Source organism: Perissodus microlepis, chromosome 7 (assembly GCF_051167445.1).
Source record: "Perissodus microlepis isolate ML-2025 ecotype Zambia chromosome 7, ASM5116744v1, whole genome shotgun sequence".
Classification (NCBI taxonomy): domain Eukaryota; kingdom Metazoa; phylum Chordata; class Actinopteri; order Cichliformes; family Cichlidae; genus Perissodus; species Perissodus microlepis.
The window spans coordinates 62,804,631-62,831,829 of NC_140467.1; the positions used below are offsets into that span (position 1 = coordinate 62,804,631).

General features: G+C 41.5%; 1 protein-coding gene across 1 annotated transcript; it reads left to right on the plus strand.

Moving 5' to 3' along the window:
- Window positions 1–7,842: 7,842 nt before the first annotated feature.
- On the plus strand, window positions 7,843–25,188 carry LOC146384580 (uncharacterized). The gene is made up of 2 exons (XM_084932493.1): window positions 7,843–7,854; window positions 22,617–25,188. The coding sequence occupies exons 1-2, from the start codon at window positions 7,843–7,845 to the stop codon at window positions 23,784–23,786; spliced, it is 1,182 nt and encodes a 393-aa protein (XP_084788619.1). The 3' UTR covers window positions 23,787–25,188.
- The last annotated feature ends 2,011 nt before the right edge of the window (window positions 25,189–27,199 follow it).

Sequence of the window (27,199 nt, forward strand, 5' to 3'; positions counted from 1 at the left end):
CGCTTGTATGCAGTAAAAAAAAAAAGTGAGTGTATAGGACTCCATTCATGCAGAATGACACCATCAGCAGATGTTGATGCAGTCTGCACTCCAACTTGTAAGCGACAGAGAGAGGGAGATGGAGTGAGCGAGCGAGAGGCAAATAGGAGATTGAAAAGTAACAGCACAGCTGAGAGGGAATAAATACATGAGAATAAGATGGGAGGACTCCTTTTTGCTCCGAGATGTCAGCTGAGAAGAAAGTACTGCCTGTGCAGGTGAAACTCTGCAGAGCAGCAAAAAGAAGCGTGGGAGGAAGAAGAGAAAGCGTTTCAGAGTGACCTCACATTCACCTCACCTTTCCACCATCAGGCGCGTCTTTATACACGCCAGGGACTGAGACAAACGTGCAAATGACAGCATTTCCCTCGTTTTTCCTCAGCCATGTTCTTCATCTCCTTAATGCCACACTCTCCTTCATTTCGCACGGTTTTCTGTGTGCCTCAAATCCCCTAAACCTCAGCAGGAGGTTGTGAGGGCCACATTTCTCATTAAATAAAGGAGTCCCCACTTCAGGCCTGACAGAGCAATGTTCCTGAGCTGTGACGTCTCGGTCAAGTGTGACTATCGCTGGATGGCAGGGATCTTTGGATTTAAGTCTTCCAGCCCGACTTCCAGCCACCTGAACACACACGTCACTGGGTCAGCGATCAATCACTGTGTTTGTATTCGAAAAACCATCACACACAAATAATGTGTACATTAATTGGAGTGAATTGAAATGCAGTGACTTGGAGGCTGTGCTGCAGAACATGATCAGCTGTGATGTTCCAAACAGTTCTCTGATTAACATCTAAACGCCACAAATAATTACTGCTGATTAACTCTGAACAAAACTGCTGCATATTAGTGCTTGTTTGCTCTGCTCAGGAAAAAAGAGTCACAATAGCAGTTTACAAATATAAGTTATCTTCTGTTTGAACATCACAGGGTGCAAAAGGTGCACAAATAATCAAGTCAAATGAATTACAGTCAGATATGAGTATGTAAACAGTTTTAAGCTGATCTTGCTCCGTCACAAAGATCATTAGGTACATTATGAGTTGAGGGGTTATTTGCCTGTAGCCCTGCTGGGCACAACCAAAATAAACTGAGGTACAGCAGAAGTCCATTTCTATCCCTACAGGTGCTGTCTACACTAAGGTACCCCCTAGGGCTAATTATTGAATTTCTGTGCAACCACTGAACCTTTCTGGCTCTATTCAGGAGGACAAAGAAAAAGCAGGACACTGGCTGCAGTCGATTAGTACATTTTTCTTCCAAACTGAGGGACATGACCCAGAAATCTCTTTGTGGCATTTTTTAAGAAACAGAAAAGGACAAATCTGTTCTCAGGCCGCAAAAGGTTCACATCTTAATTATTTCTATGAGATTTTAAGGTGCAGTATCCAAAATGATGCATGTTTGAGAGCAGGTAATACAAATTAGATTTACATATTTCAAGATTTTACAGTTTAATCAGAATCAGAATACTTTATTAATCCCGAAGGAAATTTAATTATTAGTTAAGTTAACTGAAAAGCTTTTGACACATTGTGACAGTTTCTTGGAAGGATTTACAATCAGAAAGGAAGCAAAGACAGACAAGGATGTTTGAAGCCCACAGACCTCGTTCGACACCATCCAGCAACATTATTAAAGAGCCAACTGTAAGAGCAGTCAGATTCAGTTTTTTCTCTTTCTCTATGCCCGTTTTCACACCTACAGTTTGTTTCCTCTGGTTTCAGTCCGTTCATGAGTTTGCAAACCTGTAGTTTGTTTTGGTTTGTTTTTAAACAGAGAAACATCCAAGCAAACCAAAATGCCTCACTACAAACCACGTGACCATGTTCAGTCCGCTCACTGGCCAGATGTGTCGGGGGCGGGAGCAACAAAAATAAATACAGGAAGAAGGTGCTGCGTTCTGTGTGGTCTATTGGAGAACTTTCTATTGGAGAAGGTTCATTTCAGGGCTAGTTGCAAGCCCGTGCAGACCTTTGCACATCGATAGTCCCTTCCTGCATTGAAAATATGCGGCTACAGGATGTAGTTAGGGTACTTACAACGTACAGCTCTTAGATTGAGTTGTTATTTATTTACCCAAAAGGTTGATTCTGTTCATCAGGACGTTTTCAGTGGGAGAAACGTTTCATCACTCATCCAGGTGACTGCAGTCAGCTGCACGATGACTGAAACCAGCCCACTGAATGAACAATGGGCTGGGAGGTCAGTTCCTTGATCATTAAAATGCAAATTCTCATGACCAACAAACAAACACTGATCAATGTAGCAAATGGAGTTTTCCCGACCTCTCTCTGGCCTGCTGACGGGTTAGGATTAGGACTCTTGTTAATGTCCCTGAAGTTTCCCTATCCATAGAGCCCAGGGTTGTTCAGTTTGGCCTTAAAGTTGAGCCGCGTTTACTGATTGAATTTTAAGAGTTTTAGAAAGGTTAAGTTTTAAGATAGGTGTTTGCACCTGCACCTGCCAAGTGGTGCCACTAAAGCATGGATCGTTGGCTGGTGCCTACTACTTTCCTCAGCTTGAGTTGAAATGTGATTTGAATACTTCTCCAACCCTGTAAGCCTGAAAAAGCCTTTTGTTAAGTTACAAGAGTCCTAACCCATCAGCAGGCCAGAGAGGTCAGGAAAACTCCATTTGACACATAAAAACTGTAAACTACAGAATGAATAATGGCTTTGTTACAATGAGTCAGTGGAAAGTGAAGCTGCTGTTGAGCAAAAATAAAATATTCTGATGTGGAGCTCCACCAAGTCTGATGCAATTCAGCAACAATATCTACATGTAAGAGAGCCACACTGGCTGATCCTCTCAAAATGACATTCAGTCACTTCAGGGTTAAGAATGAGCTGATACAAACTGGGATTATATATGGAAAGGTCATCTAAATTAGACCATGGATGGATGGATGATCCCGACCATAAGAGCATGGTAGTATGAGTTGAATTTATTTGTCATGTGGATTGTGGGAGTGCTCTGAGTCTTTTTGAGCAGCTCTTCTTTCCTTGATCCTTATTGATAAGTTGATCTTTGTTAAGATCAGTTTTTAAACTTTAAATTCATCAACCAACAAAAGTCTTCACCTAAACTTTGACCTTGCATTTGCTCTTCACTAGGTGTGAGAGCCATGCCCAGTAGAGGGCAGTCTATGCCTGGATGGTGCCACTGCTGTAAGGACTAACATTACCCAGGATACCAAGTTACAACTGATGTAGCTTAAAACTATGCATGAAGCTCTGTGGTGCTAGGGCTGCTCAATAATTGGATACATTAACATCAACTGGGTGCATGGGTGGGTGCATGTACTCCCAGTTGGGGGCAAAGAGAGGCCCAGACAGAAGTGGACTTGCAGAGACACAGAAAAGGACAGGGAGCTGAAACTAGCCAACAAACTGGCCACGCACAGCCAGAAGAAGACCAACAACACTTTCAGGGGTAAAAAGCTTTTACAGCTTTTACAACCGTGTGGCCAGTCACTGCATACACTGCTACCATAAAGTGTTACAGCACCATACAGAAGCAGTAATGATGTTTTGGGATCATCTAAGATTACCTGCTCTGATAAGTTGTCTATTTTCCAAGGTGAGACTTGCAGCCACAGCACTGCACATCAGTGTGTTTCTTCAGGCTGCCTGCAGCTACAGCCTCAACAGCCTAAGCCTATCTTCCACCTCCAGGTTACAGAAGTGAGGTATATGACATCTCTAGCAGTGACATTTCATTCCCAGTGTTCTTCTCGATTGAACTGTGCCATGCTAATCAGAGCAACAATGAATTCACTGAGCGTCAGTGCTCTGTACCAAATACTTTTGCCAGAGCAGATTTTACTGCTGTGCTTGAAATGTACCTTTCTTTGCTGGTGATGCTTTATAACATCTCTCTCTGCTTTCTGTGTGTGCCCTATCAGCATCCAGCAGTGAAGGCTTCGAATGTCAAATGATCACAGAACTATGACAAATTTGACAAACAGCAGACTTCGTTCCTTTCTTATCCACTGGTCTTGACAGCCCGCTGACAACACTTAGCTTCTCCAGGTCGATCCTCGGCCCTCTGTGCTGTCAGCAGGTGTCCAGGTCTGACATGTGGTGAACTCAGCTTTCAACTTTTGATGTCCTTTGCCCAGGAAGTGTTACTCATCACGCCACTGTTCGACTGCTTCAGTGTTCCTGTCATCTAGTCACCTGCAATTACATGTATGTGTCAGCTAAGACCCCTCAGTGCTGTCAGAGCTGATTTCACACAAAAAACACAAGATAGCTGTAAGGGAATCGAATACAACGACTCTACCAAATCTTTCACATATGATACATCATTACATTTAAAGTTCTCCTAATATTCTCTCCAGTGAATTACCACACACAACCAACAGGAATGGTCCCTACTTGGTTCCATCTTGGTCATCAGTGACTTTCACTGGTTGATGATTTTTCCATCCTTTCATTCTTGGTAAGTACTAACGACTGAATATGGTGTGTATCTATTCCACTTCTTAGTAGTAAGAGACAGACACGCTAACTGTGCTGTCATTTATGTATAAGGATACACTGCAGAGATTGATTTATTTAGAATTCATTCATGCTTTAATAAATCCTTTGAGTCTGAATGAAAAATACAAGATTCAACAGGATTTAGCATTAGACAGCTGGCTAATATGTGCCTGTCTCAAAAGAGCAGACTCATTTCAGTCTGTGAGGAAGACAACAAGGACAAAATGGTTCAAATGGCAACAATTACATTTTTATCAAATTGCAGCTCTGCTCAGTTTTGAGTTCAACATTAAGCTTTCTACACTGCAGCTTTAACATTTTTGCATAATTCAAACCAGCAACAACTTTCTGAGAAAAAGCTTTAACAACTCACCGTACACTAACTGCTCAGTAAAATGGCCGATGCCGTCAGCAACCATGCATAAAACCATTCAGGCTCGCTCTAATCTCCATGATGTCACTCACTGATTTACACTCTGCATTATGAAACCTCAACATTGGAGTTTTGACTCTCCTGCGAGGGCATCTATCCACCTCACAGGCTGCTGCTTTTTAGCAACTGAACATACTGCAGCATTTATAACAATTATTTCCTTTGGGACATACAGATTTAATTATATAATGTATAAAAAACACTGGCACGCTGCTCTAAAGTTGGACATGTAATTAATTTTCTTTTTATTATTATTATTATTATTATTGATAGATACACTGTCACAGTCTGGCTGAAGCAGAGTGAGGAGGAGGACCCAATTGCAGACACGCAAAAAACCCACTTTGATTCAACTAAGGAGGAGCCGTTTATTTGTGGCTGGGTAAAGGTACAAAACAAAAGGCAGGTGTATACTGAGGCAAAGCTAACTACAACTAAACTGGGAAAATTAAATGCTAAACACAATAGACAAAGAGCAAAACCTTGAACATAGAAAAACCTGGAACCATGGACGCACGGAAACATGACGAGAACTCAACAGACGACCTGAGCCTTAACAAAGGAGGACTTAAATGCAAAGAAGGGGAATGAGGGCAGAGGAAACACATGGAGAACACAGTGAAAGCAAAACTAAACACACCGAACATGGAAACACTAGACTGTCAAAATAAAACAGGAAACAAAATGAGACGAAGACTGTGACAACACGAGCTTGACAATATGACATGGAAAACGCAGACATAAACAAGGAGAGGAACATGAAACAGAGAAAGGGAAATGAGGCACAGACATAACTAAAAATCATACATAGAGGACAAGAGACTTACACAGGAAACAGAAAACGACACATAAACATGGCAGCACGGATGAAACTTGAACTAAACAAAACCCAAGACATACTAATAATAACACTAGAAGTTAATATTACATCATAAGCAATCAGACATACAAAATAAACTGACAATGCTGACACAAACACACACACACACACACAAAGAAAAGAGTTACCACAATGGAAGAAATCAACATTAAGCTTTAAACAAATATATATTGTGTACATTTCTTTACAATAGCAGTGTTAATGTGAACACACGATAAAGGCTGCATTGTTTCAGTTTCCCCGAGGCGGTGACAGGAGTTACACACTTTTATGAGTATATAACCAATCATGTTTCAGGCAGTGACACCTTCCATACAAAAGCTAAGCTGTCCATGACTCCTTCTGCCTGTCCTCACTGCACAAAAGAAATATCTGTGATGTTGTCTTTATCCTTAAATCAGTGCTGGATTTGCTTTTCAGACAGACTTTTCAGCCCCCACTGCTCTCACACTTTCTGGAGTTCCTGCTTTGACCCCGACTCTTGGCAGCTAGGTGCAGTTTTATTTCTCAGCAGCACTTTTTCACTGTGTGCTGTGTCAGGACTCAGGGAGCAGCTCTGCTTTTCTTCTGGAATTTGACGGCTTTTTGCCAGAATATTTACAGAAGAGCTATTTTTCTTTTCCTTTTCTTGTTCGTTTCATTTCTTTGAGATGCTGTTTGTGTCTCTAAAGCCACAAAAACCATCAACACATCTGGCAAACTGCAGATGTGTGGAGAAAAAAATCCAACATTTATGTCTAGTTTTAAAATACCATCTAAACAGCACATGTTTACTGTCAGCTAATGTCCACTAACATGCAGACAAAATGTTTCAAATAGCAATGTGAAAACCACGTCAGACACTGAATTTGAGATTCAGCTCGCTGTTGTCACTTATTGCTTAAGCTTTCTTTTTGATGTGTTTTACATTTCTAGGACTAGAAGTCATGGAAGTACACGTGATGCAGTGACCATCAGAGATGGGCAGTAACGCGTTACTTTTAACGCGTTACTGCAATCCAATTACTTTTTTCAAGTAACGAGTAAAGTAAGGGATTACTATTGCAAAAACGGTAATTAGATTACCGTTACTTTCCCGTAGGAACGCTGCGTTACTGCGTTACTAAAACCGTGATTTTTTTGCGAGAATGTCTCATGACAGTGACGTAAGCGAGTGCGACGTTTGTGGCAACAGCTGTGTGCAGATCAACAATGGATCATATATGGAGTGCGGGAGAGAGTATGAGTGTGCAGCATTTAAAGCGTGGAAGTACTGACCTTACTTTGAGTTTGATTCCATAAAAAACGACAAAAACATTAGCGTCCGTTGTGCGTGGGAAGAAAACTTCTTTTTACAGCGAAAAAAACCCCTAAACTTCCAAACAAGCACCGAGTAGCTACCACGGAAACTCACAGAGAAACTCGCGGATTCTTCCACTGACCGCTGCGGCACACCTGCACCAGGATAAACCTCCGCCTGCCCCACTCCTGCTTTACAGGTGGAAATAGAGCAACAGGACCGCTAGTCTTTGATTTGATTTATTTTCTGCTGTGTTTTACTTGCATCTATTTGAAAGAGTGAGTGTAAACACAAAAAATATTTTATGTGCTGGAATGTGCAGAAAATAGGTTTAAATGTTAAACAAATTTCTTCCAGTCAGGGAATGTTGCATACAATTAAATTTTTGCTTGATGCATAAAGTTAAAAGATTAAAACTAATAAAACAAGTTTTAAAAAGAGACTTTTCCATTTGATTGCATTTTGTATGATGGATTATGCAGAAAAAGTAGAATTGGGCTGAAAGATCTATCACTTTATCACCTATTCAGGTTGTAAATCGTGTTTTTAAAAACTAACTAAGTAACTAAGTAACTAAGTAACTAAGTTGTAATTAGTGTTTGTTAACAGTTCGAGGGGGAAGTCCTGTCTCTGATAGGCTGAGACACTAAAACACTTCATAACTACAGATGTGAGGGCGATAGGTCTGTAGTCATCGAGGCTGACAGTCTTTTTGGGGATGAGAATGACGGTGGAGGTAGGGTTGGCCTCAAACTGAGCACAGAAGGTGTTGAGCTACTCTGTGAGTGTGAGGCTGCTGTCAAAAGTTGGGGGGTCTCTGTCCTTTGTAGTGGAGTTTGGATACCTCTCCACACCTAATGTGGGTTGTTGTCAGTGAGGAAGCCCTGCATCTTACTGTTTGATGCCCCTCCTCTGGTTGGCTCTGGCAGTGCAGAGAACTGTCCCTCCGCCTGAAGGCTGAGTTACGAGACTCGAAACCAAAAAACCATAAACCTGGACTCATCATCCAAAGGTTTTCAATTAGGAAAAACCCAGATGGTTTTGTTCACTGACACGTTCTCTACACATCATTTTATGTAGAAAAGCACAGACTGAGTGAAGGTCTCCAGGTCCAGCTGTTCGACGATGGACCAGTCTGTCAGATCCAAACAGTCGTGTAGCTGGAGGATGTTTTAATGACGCGGGTGCACACACAACAAGGAAGCATGAGACAAAATACTGAAGGAATAAACAAATCAATAATAACAACAGAGCAGTGATTTCAAAAGTGCTCGCTGTGGCCCCCTGGTGTACTTTGAAGGCATTACAGGTGGGCCAGTAATCACAGAAATTCAGTCTGAAATCACAACTATGTACAGTTACACATTTATATAAATGTATTTAGTTGCATAAAAGTAAATTAAAACTGGTAACAGGAAGTGTTTAGATTGCGATATCACTCATTACTCTGAAACAGAGAATTCACACAGAATCACGTAGGAGAGCAAAGCGATGATTTGTGCACCGTAGTGATGGTGGCTGGAAAAAAGGCATTTTTAAAACCATGTTGTTTGCAGAAATCTGGGACAGGAAATCATCATCATCTGGAAGGAAGAAGGTGCACAGCAAATCCAGCATGTCCAAATTAACACTGTCAGATTTGATTTCAACACTATTAAAGTGTCTATATGGGTCCACACCAGAGAGTGTTAATTTAACTCTTTTTGGAGAGTTGGTACGTTAACTCTGATTTAGTGTTAAACACCAAATCTGTCTGGAGTTGATAATTTAACACTTACTAATGCTAACTAGGTGTTAAGAGTTTATATATTAACTCTCAAAGAGTATTTTAGTTTAACTACGTAAGAGTTATCTTCTAATTAATTCTAAAAAGCGGGAATTTTCCCGTTTCTGAACTTCGGAGCACCATTATACCAACATTTCACATTCTAGACATTGTTTTAGGTGTATTTGACCAAAAATTTGACTGAAAATTCACATGCAAGCTTTTTTTCAAGGCTGTGGTATTTGCCCGCAAACAATACCTTTCAGCTAGCTAAAACAGAATATTATGCTATCACCGAGCAACATGGCTAATGCCTTTCACACAGCTTTGTCTCCACCCCAAAGAGCCACATAAGTAAAAGCTAATAATAATAATTGAAATAATCTTTGAAAAAATGACTTACCAAGCATGGCAAACAACTCAAATATGTAGAGCAAAATGTTCTGAAACGGCTTCACTTCAGCTTCGATTGGAGCCTATGGTGCTGGGGGCGGAGTCTGTGAATTTACTCTATTGGTGTCATAGCCCCTGTAGGAGTTCAGAGTTAAGAGGTCAAGAGTTAATGTTTCCATTGTAACACCTCCAGATCTGACATAGAAACACTCATTTTTAACACTCGATTTTAACTACTATCATTTTACACCTCAGAGTTACATTAAAAGAATGTGACTCTACTTAGAGTAAAATAGAGGGCATTTTGTCCCCATAAGGGTCCCCACATGTATAGTAGCAAGCCAATTTTTGGTCCTCACAAAGATATCTAAACAGGTACACACACACACACACACACACACCACTAGAAGATTTTTGTACCTGTGCCTGTCCTGCCTTAGATGTTGTCATACTGTATACCACACACACCACCACATAACTGGAATAACATGAATAGAAATGAAGAAATAAGCAGATAAAAGAAACACATGGAGAAGAGGAGCCTGTGGAGAATTCATAGAGCTGCTCTTGTAAAATGTGTTTGGCACAACAGTTCAGATTATTCAGACAGGATTTTAAAAAGTAAATAAATAAGAGGATTTTCCCTCCATTACTACACAGCTATTGTCATGACACAAGGTCTTTGCTAATGGCTTCATACTTTAACTACAGTGAGTGGAGTGAGATGTTAAATAGCATTCAAGGACACTAGAGTTGTTACTAAAAGTCACTGAACATCTTTCTGCTCACTTTTATCACTAAGTGATTGTTGATTACTTGGATGAGAAAAGTCAGCCAAGATCATAAGCATGGTTTGATTCGCTCAATGACAAGAGGCAGACTGCTTAAAGTGAATGAGCTCAGTTCAAATGCAGTAAGTGAACCTCTGGATCTATACTGCAAACAGCTGGTGTTTCACTGATGAAGCTGGTTATTAAAGCTCTGTGATTGAGCCTTGACTGGACCATGGAGGTTTTTTCTGTTCATGTTCAAGCTCAGCTTTGTTTTCTATGTTTATAGTTTATAAGTCAGCCTAATTTGAAGATTTCCATGGACTTTGTGAGCTGTGGGTATGTGCACTAGCCTCTGTTTTCCCAGGAACATGCTGAGCTCGCCTGCAGTATGCTGTGGTGAAGCCTGGGCTTCGGATTCAGCCACAGACCTGCACAAAACCTCTCCCAAACATGTTTGCAGGGGATGCGGTGGTAGATGAAACCTGCTGTCCTCACAGTCTGAGCAAATCAAATCAGAGCTTTATCTTCAAAGTTATGGCCACAGGCCCTCATTGTGTTTCTTCAGCTCTGTGCTGTGCTGCTACGGTATTTGATTCAGCCGCCTCAGTGTGCTTCTATCTTTGCAGGAACAGCACAGGCGTAATTTAGAGTACTGCATTTCATTTAGCAGAGCTGGCTGTGCACGCTGGTGGTAACTGCCACTGCTCACACAGACTGTGAATGGGACTAAATCATTGTAAGGAAATTTTGCCCCAGCCTCTGCTGTTTTTACAACACGCCAGAAAATCTGCCTTGAAAAAAGATTTGCTGACATTATGTACATATATGTAATGTGTTACGGAAACTTAACCTAAACTTTAACAGCCAGTTTTAGCTGTTAGAAGACACAAAAGGAGGAAAAATGGACTCACTCTCATGTGGCCCAACAAACAATGCAAAAGCTGAAATCAGACATTAATAATAGAGCAATGGTCTGGACAGTGAATAATTCAGCTCGCCACCGATAGACCTCCTGCACAAGGCTGAATGCATAGTTGAGCAGCGTGTAGTCACTGCCACCTAGTGGCTGCTGTGGGAAAAATCAGATCAGGCATTGATACAAAGTAACCTCAGAAAAATCCAATGAAAACTCAGAAAACTGTGAAATAAACGACTCATTCTCTAGCTCAGGTGCCACAGAGCTTTTAGAGGCAGGGACTTACTGTGCCGACAAGTGACGGATCCTTTCTGTATGGATTGTGGATAACAGAAGAGATTAAAGCAAAAACCTTTTTCAGCAAGTCTAACCTCTGGGCAGCTTTGTGTAAGCTGTAATTATCACCCACATGCCAGGATCAGTTTAACTGAACGAGGACACAAAACTATGAGGGCAGCTGTTTGGGCTCAAGTTGGACTCAGAAGTCAGAAGCAGGAAATCCACTGCAGTTTTAACATTTTGATTGAAAGCAGCAATAATTAGACTGAGTGAAGATAAGAGAGAGGAACTACAGGAAGGTGGGAGTGGCCAAGGTGAGAGTGAAAAGAGTGAAAAGAGCCAATGTTCCCTCTAATGTTTCATGTGTCTGAGCGAACACACAAACTCCCTGAGCGTCCCTTGGACCACTGTGAGCAACAGCAGACGTGTGCACTGTGGTCACGCCAGCATCAAATCCATCCAAGTCACATGGTTTATTAAAATAATCAAATACATTTCAATCAATCAATTACATTTACATTTACATTTGCCTCCCTCCCCAGGAGATCTACTGCACCTGCCTCATCTGGAAGGTCCTCTCCATTACAGGTGACTCCACTCATCCCTTCACCAGCGTCTTCAGTTTGCTGCCATCAGGAAGGATACTGAAGAGCCTCCGGGCCAGAACACGCAGACTGAGAGACCGCTTCGTCCATCGGGCTGTCAGGATGCTGACCATCTCTGAATCAAGAAGGGGGGCCCAAGAGTACATCTTTCACCATCTTACAATGCTGTGATTGTAGCCATTCCCCACTTTCTGTGACTGGTACTCATGGCCATTGATCAGTAGGCTTTGATTAGTTGTCATTGATCAATGGTCATAAGAATTTGCATACTAACAATCATGGAACTAACCCCCCAGCACATTGTTCATTCAGTGGCGCTAGTTTCCTTCACTATGCAAATGTACTGTTTATAAGGTTGGGGAAACCTGCAGTCAGCTGAGACTGAAGAAGTCACTTGGATGAGTGACAAAACGTTTCTCCCACTGAAAATGTCCAGATGAACAGAATCAACCTTTTGGGATTTACTTACCTGGATGATTCAGCATGCATCAAGACGTTATTTTATTAATATTTTTAAAATGATCGCAGCACACACAAAATTTTTTGCAGCACAAACGTAGCACAAACATTTAACATAAATTTTGTTTGATTTGGGTAATGTGGGGGGGCTGGTTGACCTTTTGACCTTTACATTTTCATTAATATCTTTAAAACAGAAGCAGCACAAACAACAATTTTAGCAGCACAAACCAGCACAAACGTAGCACAGTTGATTGACACCCATTTTGTTTGATTTAATTAATGTGGGGGGGCTGGTTGACCTCTGTTGACCTCTAGAAATTTTTGTTAATATCTTTAAAATGATCGTGGCACAAACAAAAATTGTTGCAGCACAAACCAGCACAAACGTAGCACAAACGTTTGACATCAATTTTCTTTGATTTGGGTAATGTGGGGGGCTGGTTGACCTTTTGACCTTTACCTTTTCATTAATATCTTTAAAACAGAAGCAGCACAAATGACAATTTTAGCAGCACAAACGTAGCACAACTGATTGACACCAATTTTGTTTGATTTTATTAATGTGGGGGTCTGGTTGACCTCTGATGACCTCTAGAAATTTTTATTAATATCTTTAAAACAGAAGCAGCACAAACAACAATTTTAGCAGCACAAACCAGCACAAACGTAGCACAGTTGATTGACACCCATTTTGTTTGATTTAATTAATGTGGGGGGGCTGGTTGACCTCTGATGACCTCTAGAAATTTTTATTAATATCTTTAAAACAGAAGCAGCACAAACGAAAATCTTTGCAGCACAAACGTTTGATACCACTTTTGTTGGATTTGAAGAAGGTGGGGGGGCCAACTTCACTCACATCTATTCAACTTGTATTTATCTTTTCAATATCTATTCATTATTCTATTCTAATTCATGGGCTGCATCCTCCTGAGGACCCGGCCTTCGCGGTCTACGTGGGCCGGGTCCTCAGAAGGTCGGGTAGGCCGGAAGTAAACGGCTGGGGAAATTGGACGGTCTAGCCTTCTGATTAGCGTCACCGCTGTCTCGGTGGAGTTTAATAAACTCGGCCGTCTGCTCCTTGCTATCTAAGATATAACAGGGCACTGGTGTAAATTCTCGACCGTCTCATACTTCTGTTTAATCAGTTTTCTGTTTGACGTTTAGTCAGCTGTGTAAAAACCAAGGAGGAACCCACCCGGGGGATTAATAAAGTTTTATTTTATCTATTCAATTCAATTCAATTCAATTCAATTTTATTTATATAGCGCCAAATCACAACAAAAATCGCCTCAAGGCGCTATCTAATCTAATCTAATAACTTGAATCTCAGCCAAACCGATTTACTCACGAACAAATAAAACACTGAAAAAAGCCCAACAATAACATTTTTAGGTTGTCCAAGTGACTTATATATTACGTTTAACCCGAGTAGCGAAAGTCCGCGGTGATCTGAAAATGATGTGCCGGGAGTTGTGCCGTTCTTGGCCGCATCAGTAACCCTCGAGCTCCCGGCGAGCTATCGAGCTGGTGGGTAGCAGACGTCTCCGAAAACGTCGAAGCACTTTTGCAAATATGCGATATCTTGATAAACCGAGCAGATATTTGATGTTTACACAGCTACTTTCTCGCCTGAAAATATCTTAAAAGTTTATTTTGTGACCCAGAAAGATTAGTATGAGTAATTTTAAAACTTAGTAGCGGCCGCCATTGTTGGAAACTGGAGTTTGGCTGGGCCGCGCTATGAATTCTGGGATATGGTAGGCCACGAAGGACACACCCGACCCATCCTTCAAATTCGGGGAAAAGGAGGACGCATTTGTCGGCTGCAATCGGAGGAGTCTACGAATTTGGACAGCCTTCGGCGCGTCGCTGTGACGTAATCGGTCTACAAATGCGGCCTCAGGAGGAAGCAGCCCATGAATTTGGACACGACCTCTGTGTGCGTCTGTATGGAGCCATTGGGTGCAGTCACTATAGCAACCAGGCTCACACATGCCTGCTTAACGAGCTCTCCCTCTCTCTGCCAAGATTCATCTTAAACACTTCTCTTTCAACTGCTGCTGTGTCCACAGTGTTTGCTCTACAGCCATCATTTTACCCTCAAAACGTCGCCATCGTTGTTCTCTTTCCAACACAGTGTCTTTGAAAGCTCAGAGATGTAAACTTTTTAAACTGTGTGGATCCAAGTAGAAGGATCACATTTGAGTCATTCAGTGATTCAAAGAATATGAACTTTTAATATTCATTCAGATGTTTTCTGACTCTAAAACTTTCTTCTCTCATTTCTTAGGTTTTTCTAATTTACATTTAAAACATTTTCAGCTATTTTCCAACTTCTTCTGTGTGAATGTCAGCTTTTAGCAGTTCAGCACTTTTGTTTTCAGGCGAAAATTTCTGTTTTTTAACTTAAATTCAGCAATTAATTCATTTCGGTGCATAAATTCAGATGCAAGCATTCACACTGCAGTTTCTTCAGAAAATGCACTTTCTAGTTTACTGTAATTATTGTAGCCGCTTTGTTATTTGATGATTGAACTTTTTAATTACTCGGTTATACACATTATTTTATTTTGATAGTTAAACCAGAAGTATTTTGTTTAATTTGGCAGACTTGACACGAATTGAATTTTTGGTCCGCTTGGTGTCACCTCGTCTCTGGAGGACCATGTGGGGCGATTAACTTAGAAGTTACAGGGGGTTAAAGTCGTGTTTCATATTTGTGCAGTGATCATTTTATTTGAAAATTGTTCTTGGTTTTTTGGGGGGATTTTTAAAACGACCATCTGTTTGCCACTAGTGGGACGACTATAATCATGATTGAATGAGATGAAATGTTAGCTGGTGGTTACATGCATGAATTCCATCAATGTGACATCAGATCGGACGTGCTGGTTGTAGGTGTTGGGCGTGGCTCGACGCGCTGGGGTGCGACGGCCCTCATAACGCTGCTTGCAGCTTTAATTATGTTTGATTTTACTACTTGTCTTGGATTGTCAGTTGCCTATTTTGAACCACAAATTGTAAGTGCATGGTCAGTGCAGTGATGTGCATTCATATTAAAAAAATTTAATTTTTTTTTCTTTGCTAAATGTTTGCATGATAAAACTAGGCTTACTTTAATATATTAAGCTTCGATATATTGATTTATGAAACTTATTTAAATGGATCTTCTTCCAGCAAACTCAGCCCTGTGTTATTTTTACTCACATGGTTATATTTGCATGTTACATAACAGGACCTCAGCTTACAGATGCTTCCTTCCTCTGTTATTTACCACTAGGTGGCGTAGAAGATAAAACAAGTGTGGATTTAGTCCGCAAAAGCCCCCCCTTATAGCAGTCCTATTCAGAATTCTGTTAAGGGTTCAAATATTGAGGAGGGATACAGGAGGTAATCCAAATAACAACACTGATCCGGCCGGGTGGAGTCAAATGATGATTTTAATGAACACGGGTGGTGAGATGTGCACTGCATAACATCAGCTGTAGATCTCCGCCCAAAAAGACACTTCAGATTGCTTTTGATTCATCAGGGTTAACGCCCCCTCATGCGTCATCAGATACAATACATGCATACGTCAAATCAAAACCACAATGACTTTTAACACAGTTTGAAAAGAACATTGTCTCCGTCTCCACGGCAGGTGCCTCCTGTAGCTCATCTCGCTCTCGCTTCTCCAAAACCTCGGGCCATGCTCTGCAACACACTAGCAATTCTGCACGCACAAAAATGCAGTTGCAAGCACATATATCTGAACTCTCACCTGGAACATAAGCCTACCTACAGTGTGTGCAGGTGTGTGTGTGTATGTGTGTGTGTGTGTCTCGACCTCACACGAACTTTGTCTTATGAGAAGAGAGGCCAATTCTCATGTGCATAATAACCTAACTGAAACTATATCTGTAATATGTTGAATAAATGTTTTAATCAAGAACCTCTACTAAAAGCTTGATCAAAGAATATAAAAGTATAAAAGATAATAATGAATAACCTGGTTATTCAAATAGCATCATTCAAACAGCTCCTCAAAATGACAACCAAAATGCACACTTTACAGAGGGAACAAAGACATTTTAGAAGTATACTTCCTGGATGCAAAACATGCTCTGCAAAAGCCTGCGCTTCCTGTCTACTTTGGCACAGAGTGTACTCAGAGTTAGGCCTTTCTTTTATAATGCAATGTAATCTACATATAAACATTTAAGATTTTGAAAAGCATTCAAAAGCATTTAAGATTATAAATTCAACTCAACAGTTTAAAGTGGTTATAACTGCACCTGTAATAAAGGCTAATTGGGTACCAATATGTTTAAACATCCATCCATCCATCCATTCGCTTCCGCTTCTCCTTTTCAGGGTCGCGGGGGGCGATGGAGCCTATCCCAGCTGTCATAGGGCGAGAGGCGGGTGTTTAAACATCTGAATGCAATATCAATGCTGTAGATTATGTTATTAATGTTATTACTGCAATGGTAATGATGATGACCATGAACAATAGCAGCAAAATATTTCTCTAACCCCCACACTCCCCTGTTTCCTTAAAAAGAGGGTCACCACACTTTACTTGTGTCATTGCTCCGACCCTCTCTAGCCGTCCTCTGGCTCAGGGAATGAGACAACAACCTCAGGTGTTCGAGGTGGTCGACCAGAACACACTTCTTAATAAGCACTCTGTGTATACAATGATGTGTCATGTGCCTTAAATGTGAGTTGTCATGTGTCCATCTCTTTTCTCAGCTCGTGTATTGTTTCCTGCCGTCTTCTCGTGCGGGTAGCGTGATGAGCAGAGCCGTTGCCAGTAGTAAGACGCCAGTTTCCACCTGAGAACATTTCATGTTTGAGGTGGTCACACCCAAGGTATCAGTGAGCCTAAAGTTGGCCAGTGGCTGGAGAGAATGAGAGTGCGAGCTGAGCTCAATCAGCACTCCTCCCTCACCACTGAACTTACCGATACCGGTGAGACACCCCTTACACTTGTGAATCTCCAGTGGTCTGTCCTTTTTCTGGGTCCCTCTCTTGTGGCTCCCTTCGGTCTCCGGCCTCCAGGATCCTTCCCAGCCCTGTGGTCGCCGAGACCTCCAAAGGGAACAAAACACCTTTTCCTACGCCTCCCTAACTTATCATGTTTGGGACTCTTTAATCAAAAGCATGATCCTAATTATCTTCTCCCTTATCTGATCATCAACATCCTGTACACAAAACTGTCGCTGCTGCAAGTGCCTCCACTCTGACCTAAAAGTCACCTTTCACAATAGATCACAAGCAAATCATTATAAGCGCCTATTCTACTGAAAGATCAAAGAGAAAACAACCATTTTAATCAATTAGGTTTAAGCATATAAGCAATTACTCATGCGTAAATTTTATCATAGCTAAAAGCTGCCTAGAAACAACTCCTGTGTGGTAACACCAACTTCATTTTAAAACTCACATTTCCTGTGTTATAACCTGTTCTTGATATAGCATTTTTATTTCATTTTGCTCCTCTATAAACTTTAGTTAACTTATACAGTGGCCCCTTTTGTTAATGGCACGAATTATATCAACAAGTTTCTCCTCTTTTAGCATTAACAACACATAAGACACCTGTGGAGCTGCATGTGTTATTTCGGTACTTTACACGTCACACAGTTTCATTACAAGCAAAACTCCTATTCAGTTCCTCTTTTCTATCACTTGTTGCTAGGCAAGCTCAACTTCAGTTATAAGCTAAATGAATTTCAGGCCTTTGGCCTGACAGGTTAATGGATTCTATGTGTTTGTAAGCGTGTGCGGCCTTCTATGCTCTAAGTCTCTTACACAATAGATTGTCTGGACATCGCGCCAAACAAAGCTTAAGACCCTCTGTAGACCAAGCAACAACTCCGAATGAGCACAGTCGCAATGTATATACAAAATCATTTCTACGTATATAATCTTCAATGTTATTCATTTGGGTCAGCGACACTTTTTAACATCCTCTTCAGAAGCTCTCTCCTCTACCCTAAAAATAAATCTATGTAATATCTATATGTGTAAGCCTGCATTATAACCACTTCTTCTAGAAATCAAAAAGAAATCAAACATTTTCTACTCCTACAATCTTCACTAGTTTTCCCCACTTATGATCCAATCTGCGTTATAAAAAATAAACTTAAAACAGAACAGTTATCAGTCATGTGTTTCTTCAGTTAATGGTAACATGAGTTATATCAAAAATGTTTCCCCTTTAGCATTTGGCATTCTCCCGCCCATATAATGTGATACCATAATCTAACCCCAGTCAATAAAACAGAAACTTTCTCAAAGCAAACATCAGCAACCCAAAATCACCATCCCCAGAATTAAGTCTTCCACTCCTCCTGCTTATGGCAAAAGCAAAACAAAGCATCCCCTTTCTCTTCCTGGCATGGCAAATTGTTTGCCCACATTTATTCATCCCAACCTTTGTCCAGTCGCACACATTCACTCACACGCATTCACACCAGGTGTTGCTGATAGTGGAGCCTCCCGCGCAAATAATCAGATTCTCCACCCTCAGCAAAATGAGCTCATTCATTTGTTTTATTTGTCATAGGAAAACAGTTCTTTATGCTTTTGGACTGGATTGAATCGCTACAATCCTTTTAGACAGGGACTTACGACCTGATCGGGTCCCCACAGGTAGCCTTCTCCTTAGCCAATTGTAATCTGGAAAGCCCACCTTATATTTGCTCTCCCGAGAATTTTTCAGCGCTGTTATTCACTGTTGCAGGCCTGCTTAGAACGAAAATAAGAAAAAAGAGAGCTGATTATTAGCTCATCACAGCACAAAACAAAATCACCTGACAGGTTTTCTCTAAGTGCACTGTTACAAAAATAATGGGCCCAATTCTAGACATGTCCATGTTTAATAAAACTCCCTCTATTAAAAATAAAAATAAAAAATAAACAAAAAACAAAAACAACCCAAACCTAACTGACAGAATCAACCCACCAGGGTCCTGACACTCCCAGGTCAACTGACATAATTTCACCCGTTCAATACACCGAAAACCTTGTCAAAAGCTGCACAGTTTGCACACAATCACGGTCGCCTTTAAGCACTTTACCATACTTAGATTCAGCATAAGATATAAACCCATTACAACAACGTATCATCACTAAACTATAAATGTCCTATCCAAATCTGCACTTCTGAACAGACCTGACCACTAAATTTATTTAACCTGTTACTTTACCATTATATATTTCACCAAGTAATCCTCCTCAGTCACTGCTCTGTTTCCTCAGTTGAAAGCCTCAGTCACACACACACACACAGGAAGCTTCTTCGTCACCACTCACTCCAGCTGATTTGCATACTGAGTCATATCTCAAGAAGTTGCCATGACAAGAGAAATACATGTTTAAACATTACCACATTATTGAATTGTTTTCATTTTCTTTCTATACTAATCACTTGCTTTAATCAATCAGTACAAGAGCACTCCTAAGTCACTCTTATAAAAACTACTTTAATCACTTTTCTTTTTCCATAACTCACTCCCTTTGTCATATAGCTTCTTTGAGTTATTCCTCAACTTCAAGCTCTAAGTGCATTTTATTAAACATTCACACCATTTTAACACTCATACAAGTAGCAAGCTGATTTTCATTGCGTATGTTTGTGTTCTTAGCCAGGTTTAATCAATGTCTATGCATTAATCTTCATGAGCTTGTCCTTGTAAGGTTAATGTATTTTCTGCTTGTGTATGTGATTTTGCATATGTTGCTTTTTGCAGTGTTTCAGACTCCTTCACAATTCTCCACTTAAACAGTCAGTTTTCTCTTTCCCCGATTTGCTAACCCAAATTTTAATTTCCCACCTGAAATAACAGCATTCCTGGTCCTCAGCCATAGGTCAGAGCTTGCTTGTCAGGTTCATGGACTCATGGCGCTGTGAACAATTCAACCAGAAACTTGCCTTAACATGTCCAGTGATGTTAACCTATAACTTTCTTCCGACCGCTGCATGTGGAAAATTGATCCAGGTCTGCTTTGCCCCTAAAAAAAAACACAACTGAGACCCTTTCATTATTAACACGAGTGCTTAAACGACCCGTTTCCCTCTCTTTCCTGTCAAAAATACCAATTATGTCATGTGTATAAGTGTAAGCGTGTCTTCATTGCGTACATGATATCTGGTCATGTTAATGGAGTGTAAGCTGCTTCTTCATTGCATCTGTATGTTATAATCAGGTTTAATTCATGCATCTTTTCACTGAGCTCTGGATTCAAACTATCTCACTTCTGATTCTTTCCAAAAATAATTTCACATGTAACAATTTGTGTATGCGTGTTTTCTATTTTTTGTTTACCTCTTTGTTGTGATCTGGTGGTCATCTCTAAACCATCATCAGTTCAGCCTTCAGTTTCAACCCAATTATATCCTGTATTCTCGCAGTCGAACTGGTCTGGGCTTCACCTCTCACTGGTCCCTGTCCCTCTTCTCACAGTGGCCTTTGTGGCCTTAAATCTCCAGCCACTATAGTCCCAAGTCAGCGGTTTCTTCTTCTCTGTTGATCTTTTCAGTCTTCTCTTTCAAGATTACTCCAAGCATGGCAAATCTGAAAATCAGTGTCCAGTGTTTCCCACAGTTCTTTATCCCACTGTTCAACTGCCCAGCCTGTAATTCACATTCAGTGCCTTCAAACAGTCATGTCACACTGTTCTTACCAGCCTGCAGTTCACCGTGCATGTTTTCATCACGTGGTTTCTTTCATGCTGCTGCTGGAGTCGTCAGTCGTCGTCAGTGTTAATGGTTCAGTTGCACTGTCTTTTGCCTGCTGTTAATTCTTCAAGTCCTTTGAGCTTCTTCTCAGGATGGGGACAAAGTGAGAGGTCAAGCTGTAAAATTTTAGCCAAAACCTGGCCTGTTTTTCCCAATTCTGTTAATCTATCCTTTTGCCGCTGTACTCAAGGTTCCAGGTTGAGAGAAGTCCACCTGTATTAACACACTAAAGCATACAATTAATATCCTTTTCATTTCTTTTCTTAAAACCTCCATTTGCTTCATATGCCTAGAGTTTAACTCGTCTGTTTCTCTCTCTGGGTGCTCCCTTGACACAGTCAGTTCCTTTTATGGGCATGTAAAGTTCCTGTCACACACACCATTTCCTGTCACACATGCAGCTGCTCAGAGCCATATTTTCTGTTTCTCTTTCCTATTTTACAACCTAATCAAACTGTTTAGTTTTACTAAGTCTTGATCTAAAAACAATGCACCCTTATTTCACACACTTTTAAACATACTAAATTCTTTGCATTTGTCAGCATTCACATCACAGTCTTCAGCGTGCTCAGCAGAGCTCTTTCAGACATCAGGAATCGTCTCACACACACCGCCTTTTCTCTCAAACTTCCACTTTTTCACTCACTCTACTATCAACTTTCGTAGTGTTATTATTACTTATTTATTATTTTTGTACAAATCACACCCAATCACTCAAAACCTACTACTCACAGCATTCACACACTTAAACTGTGACAGGAGTTGAGGAATATAACTCAAAATACGCTTTCCTAAGAGTATTTTAGGACATGCTTTTCATAATCAGAAAGAGCAAGTCAAAGAAAAACAATTGAAACCTCTATTAATTCTCACAGCACACACATAAAATGGAAAAAATAAAACACACCAGCATTTATTGCTGAAGAGAGGTTACTACTGAAAGCAATATGTTAGTCTTAAGTATATACAATGCACTCAATATATAAATATATATATATATCAAAACTCAGTCAATTACTATACATCCTGTAACAACTCAAAACTTTATTTATAGTCCTCTAATAAACATAAATGGCGTCTTAAACACACGCATTCAACAATGTTTGCAGCAGTATTTGTTGTTCACTGCTTACTAATTTGCATTTTTCACATTCACACAGTCTAAAAATAGCTCCAGCCTGCCTCAGACTCCTTTCACACAGAGATTTCTTATTTTATATTACAAAGTCGTCTTACATTTACAACCACTCTCAGGCCTGACATTTCAACACCTACACAATTTTGACAAATTTACGATAACCGCCCAGCGGATAAACCCCAGGTTTTTTGCGATCAATTAACCAGTCTCGGTCCCGGACCGTGGCCCGATTTCTAGTCCCTAACTGAATTTAAAAGCGTCAACCAACCCAAACTTTGCCTGAAGCTCTATTTTTGGCCTTCCACAGCCAAGGCTTTCCCCGAAGTTTTAAGTTAAGATTTCACGCCCGAAACCTGGTTTCTACTGCCCAAACACTGCACAATGTCGTCCCGGACGACAAACTGGTAGATACCAGTGGCTATTTTGAACCAAGGTCCCAAGTCATTGGCAGGTGCCACCTGGGATAACCTCACGCCGGAGGACCCTTGCCCACGTCTGGAAAAGGGAGGGGGTTCCCACCCCTGAACTTGGTGAAGTATTCAGCCTCGTGTTGGAGGAAGAGCAAGGTGTGACTATTGCCGAAGACAGCAACGACATTTACATCCTCTCAGGAGACCAGGATCACGACCAGATCAGCCCTCCCTCGTCACTGCTGTGCACCGGAGACAACAGCAGCGAGCAGAGCTCCTGGGAGACAGAAAGCTTACCTGTGTCTCTGGCTGGCCACGAGTCGTGGGAACAGGTTAGTGCAATAGACCCTGAAGACATCAAGAGCCTGGACAGCAACGAGGGTGTTGCTCTGGTCGAGCAGTGTAGTGAAAACAACTCCTCAAACTCGGACATCGTCCATGTGGAGCGCGAGGAAGCCGAGCTGTTGGAGGAAGGCAGTGAAGGCGGAGTGATAGAAGAAAGCATGATGAGTGTTTTAGGCACTGACAGTGAGCTAGCTGAGCTCAGGGAGGAATTAAGAGTCCAGACCGCACCTGCACCAGTGACAGCTGAGGCAGACCCCACACCTCCAGCTTCCCTGATTTCATTAGAAGAGCCAGTTGCGATAGAGACACCTGCAAGCTTGTCTGCAGAACCTTCAGTCATTTCCTCAGAACCAGAGCTGCTTCCTCCTGCCTCTGAACCTGCTGAAGCCCTTCCCACTGAAGCTGAACCTGCAGTACCTTTGTCTGTTCCTGCAGTACAACCAGAGCCTGAGCCAGAACCAGCTGCTGTCACTGCCCCAGTGACTGATCCAGTGCCTGCTGAAATGGCAGTCCCATCTCCAGTCAAGGAAATCCCGACAACACCAGCAGAGCCTGATTACACATTAGAACTAGCGTCCGAACCAGAGCTGAACCCGGAGTCCATCACTGTGTTTCACCAGCCAAAGGAATCGCAGCCAGAACCAGAGACTGTGGCAGAGCTAGACGATACGGTCGCTGCACCTCCAGTCCCAGAGGCTGTGGAGGCCCCTGTCAAAGCACCAGCTGAAGAGGCCCCAGTGCAGCCGGAGCCAGAATCACAGCTCCCAGCGTTGCTTTATGGAGGGGCTGCTCTGGCAGTCCTTGCCGCTGTTATAGCCTTCGTTCTCATACGTTTTCAGAGGAAGTAGCGTGAAAAAGTGTTATCCTCAGCAGCAGAGAGTGTAGAATGCTAAGGTAGAATAAATGTATTTGCATACATACGGTGAGACTCTCCTTAAAAGTAGTTTTTAAAAATCGTCTGGGTATAAAATGTGTGAAAGTGTCCCCCAGCAAACCAGAATGTCTTGTCATCCACAACCTTAGTGCTGGGAGTCCCTCGCTGCTTCTTTCAACCAGGTGCAAACACAGAAATGTGAAAACGGTGCACTCCACTCTACTTCTTATTTTCTCTGTTTTTCTTTTGGGGGTCAGCTGCAATTTTGTTTCCAATTTCTTTTTGCCTCCAACCTTTTGTACTTATTACTGAGTACAAAAGCATGTGTGAACTTTTATCCCTCTTCTGTTAGATTCAGCTTCTGTTGTGTCTCTTGGTTTGCTATTTGCATTGTTTCTTTCATTGGAGCCAGCGACGCTGGATTGAAAATTGACAGTGCTCTCACAGGAAACTGTCACAGTCTGGCGAGGGCAGACTGTAGGGGTTGACAAAAGGACCCAAAACGCAGACTCCAAGGAACAGGGAACAGAACTTGAAATGTTAACAAAAAGCGAGCCGTTTAATATATCTGGTAAAAAAGGTACAAACAAAGGGCAAGGCAAACTGAAGCAAAATTAACACAAACCTAAACTGGTAAATCTAAACAAACAATAAGAAAAACCTAGACAAGAAATTTGGAAGCATGGCATAGGAAACATGGCGTGGACAACAGACGACCTGACAATGACACACTGAAAACAGAGGACTTAAATACACAGGAGGTGATTAGGGGAAGTGGGAACACATGGAGGAACAGCTGACTGACATGAGCCTAATGACAGGACAAGGGAAGTGAAACTAAATACAATGAACAAAGAACACACGACTCCTTCAAAATAAAACAGGAAACATGAGACAGACATGATAATACAAACTTGATAACATAAGACACGCAGCATGAAACACAAAGGGTGAGAGAAACTTAAATACAGGGGAAGAAAACACAAGGAGTCTAATAACCAAATGAACTTCGCTAATCTAATGAACTTAAACATAAACAACATCCAAATAAACTAAAACTTAAAACGCTGGGTCAACAGACCCAGGAACATGACAGAAACATAAACCTCAAGTATAAGTTGTGATGTTGTGCAACATATGGTTTTCTTGTTCTTCCGCCTCCTACGCAACAAAGGGTTATTTATATTTTTCCCCCTGTGAGTAAATCTGATACTTTCATAAACAGACTTCTATAGAAGTGAATGGTATTTTTGATGTTTTCAATTGAAACCAAAAATGAATCTAACGTGTCCATATTGCACAATAAATTTGTGATATCAGTACATAAATTTGAATATATTGTGGTTTTAAAACATTTAAAAAAATCTTGATGCATATTGTTTCAGAAACCAGATGTTTTTATTTTATTTTTTTTAAACTACTATATTTGGTTGCATTAGCCAAACAAGAACCACCGATTACTTTCAGTGTAAAGTGAGCTATAATTACTCCAGAAAAGTAGGGCATGAATGCAGCACATTGATTCAATCTAGTTATTTGACATTTTTTTAGGGTTGAATTTGACTGGATCTCTATTCCCACCTGTCTCAGTTACATCTCACCCTCATTTCAGTTACTTTGCTGTCGTGCTTTTGCGCCCCAGCATCTCATGAAATGCTTTGAGAGACTAGTCCTTCAGCACATCAAGGATTACCTACCCCCAGAATTCGACCCCCACCAGTTTGCATACCGTGCAAACAGATCCACAGAAGACGCCATCGCCACAGCCCTCCACGCTGTGCGGAGTCACCTAGAGCAGCGGCAGAGCTACGTCCGAATACTCTTCGTGGACTACAGCTCAGCCTTTAATACAATCATCCCGGACATCCTCATCACCAAACTGGTCACTCTTGGCCTCCCTCCTCTCACATGTGCCTGGATAAAGGACTTTCTCACAAACCGGCCCCAGACTGTAAGACTCGGCCCTCATCTCTCCTCCACTCGCACACTGAGCACCGGCTCCCCACAGGGCTGTGTGCTGAGCCCCCTCCTGTATTCTCTCTACATCCACGAATGCAGTTCGACCCACAACAACACTCTCATCATCAAGTTTGCTGATGACACCACGGTAGTCGGACTCATCTCAAAGGGAGACGAGGCAGACTACAGAGAGGAAGTCCTGAAGCTGGCAGCATGGTGTTCAGAAAACAACCTGGCACTGAACACTAAGAAAACCAAAGAGCTCGTTGTTGACTTCAGGAGACACAGCACTGACTTGGCCCCCTTTACATCAACGGTGAGTGTGTGGAGAGGGTCCACACCTTCCGGTTCCTTGGTGTGCTCATCTCTGCTGACATCTCCTGGACAGACAACATCTCGGTCGTCAAGAAGGCCCAACAGCGGCTGCACTTCCTGAGAGTCCTCAGGAAGTACAAGCTGAACTCCAACCTGCTGCTGACCTTCTACCGCTCGTCCATTGAGAGCCTGCTAACCTACTGCATCACGGTATGGTACGGCAGCTGCACCAAGGCGGATAGAGTGAGGCTTCAGAGTGTGGTCAAGACAGCACAGAAGATCATCGGCTGCCCTCTCCCCTCCCTGATGGACATTTATTCCTCCCGCTGCCTCAGCAGAGCAGCAAACATTATCAAGGACAGCTCCCACCCTGGTTTCAACATGTTCAGCCTGCTTCCCTCAGGGAAGCACTACAGGTGCATCAGCACAAAAACCCACAGACTCAAAAACAGTTTCACCCTGAACTCACACATGCACCGATAACACAGCCCCCCCGCCCCCCCAATTTTTTTCTTCCCACTTCCTCTATGGACCACCACTGTGCAATACCAATTCTATGTGCAATAACTCAACTGTATATACACAACACTATTTATTACATATTACTTTTTTTTTCTTTTTTTTTTTAAAAACCAACTTTTATATTTGTACATTTTATATATATATATATATATATATATATGTCTTTTTCCCTATGTTAATACTGTCCATATGTATATAGCGCTACAGAACTGTACCCCCCCCAGCATGTTTACACTGAGTAGGAGATGCTCTGTATCTCATTGTACAACTGTATAGTGACAATAAAGGCATTCTATTCTATTCTATTCTATTCTATTTATTTGGTCCTCTGTACTTTGCCTTGTCCCCTTTTCCCTTATTGCGGCACTGCTCATAATACCCGACTAGTTCCACAAAGGTTAATTTGTAAGTGTCTGCCCCAGTGACAAGATATTACTTCCCTCCCCAAGTAGAAACCAAAGCAGTAGGATGCTGAGAGTTATTTAAAGAAAAATCAGGTTGCCAAAAGACAATCAAAACCATTTGGAACCATTTCAAATATGATTTGTAGGAAAGTCTTCAGAACAAACAGAAAACTCAACCTCTTACATA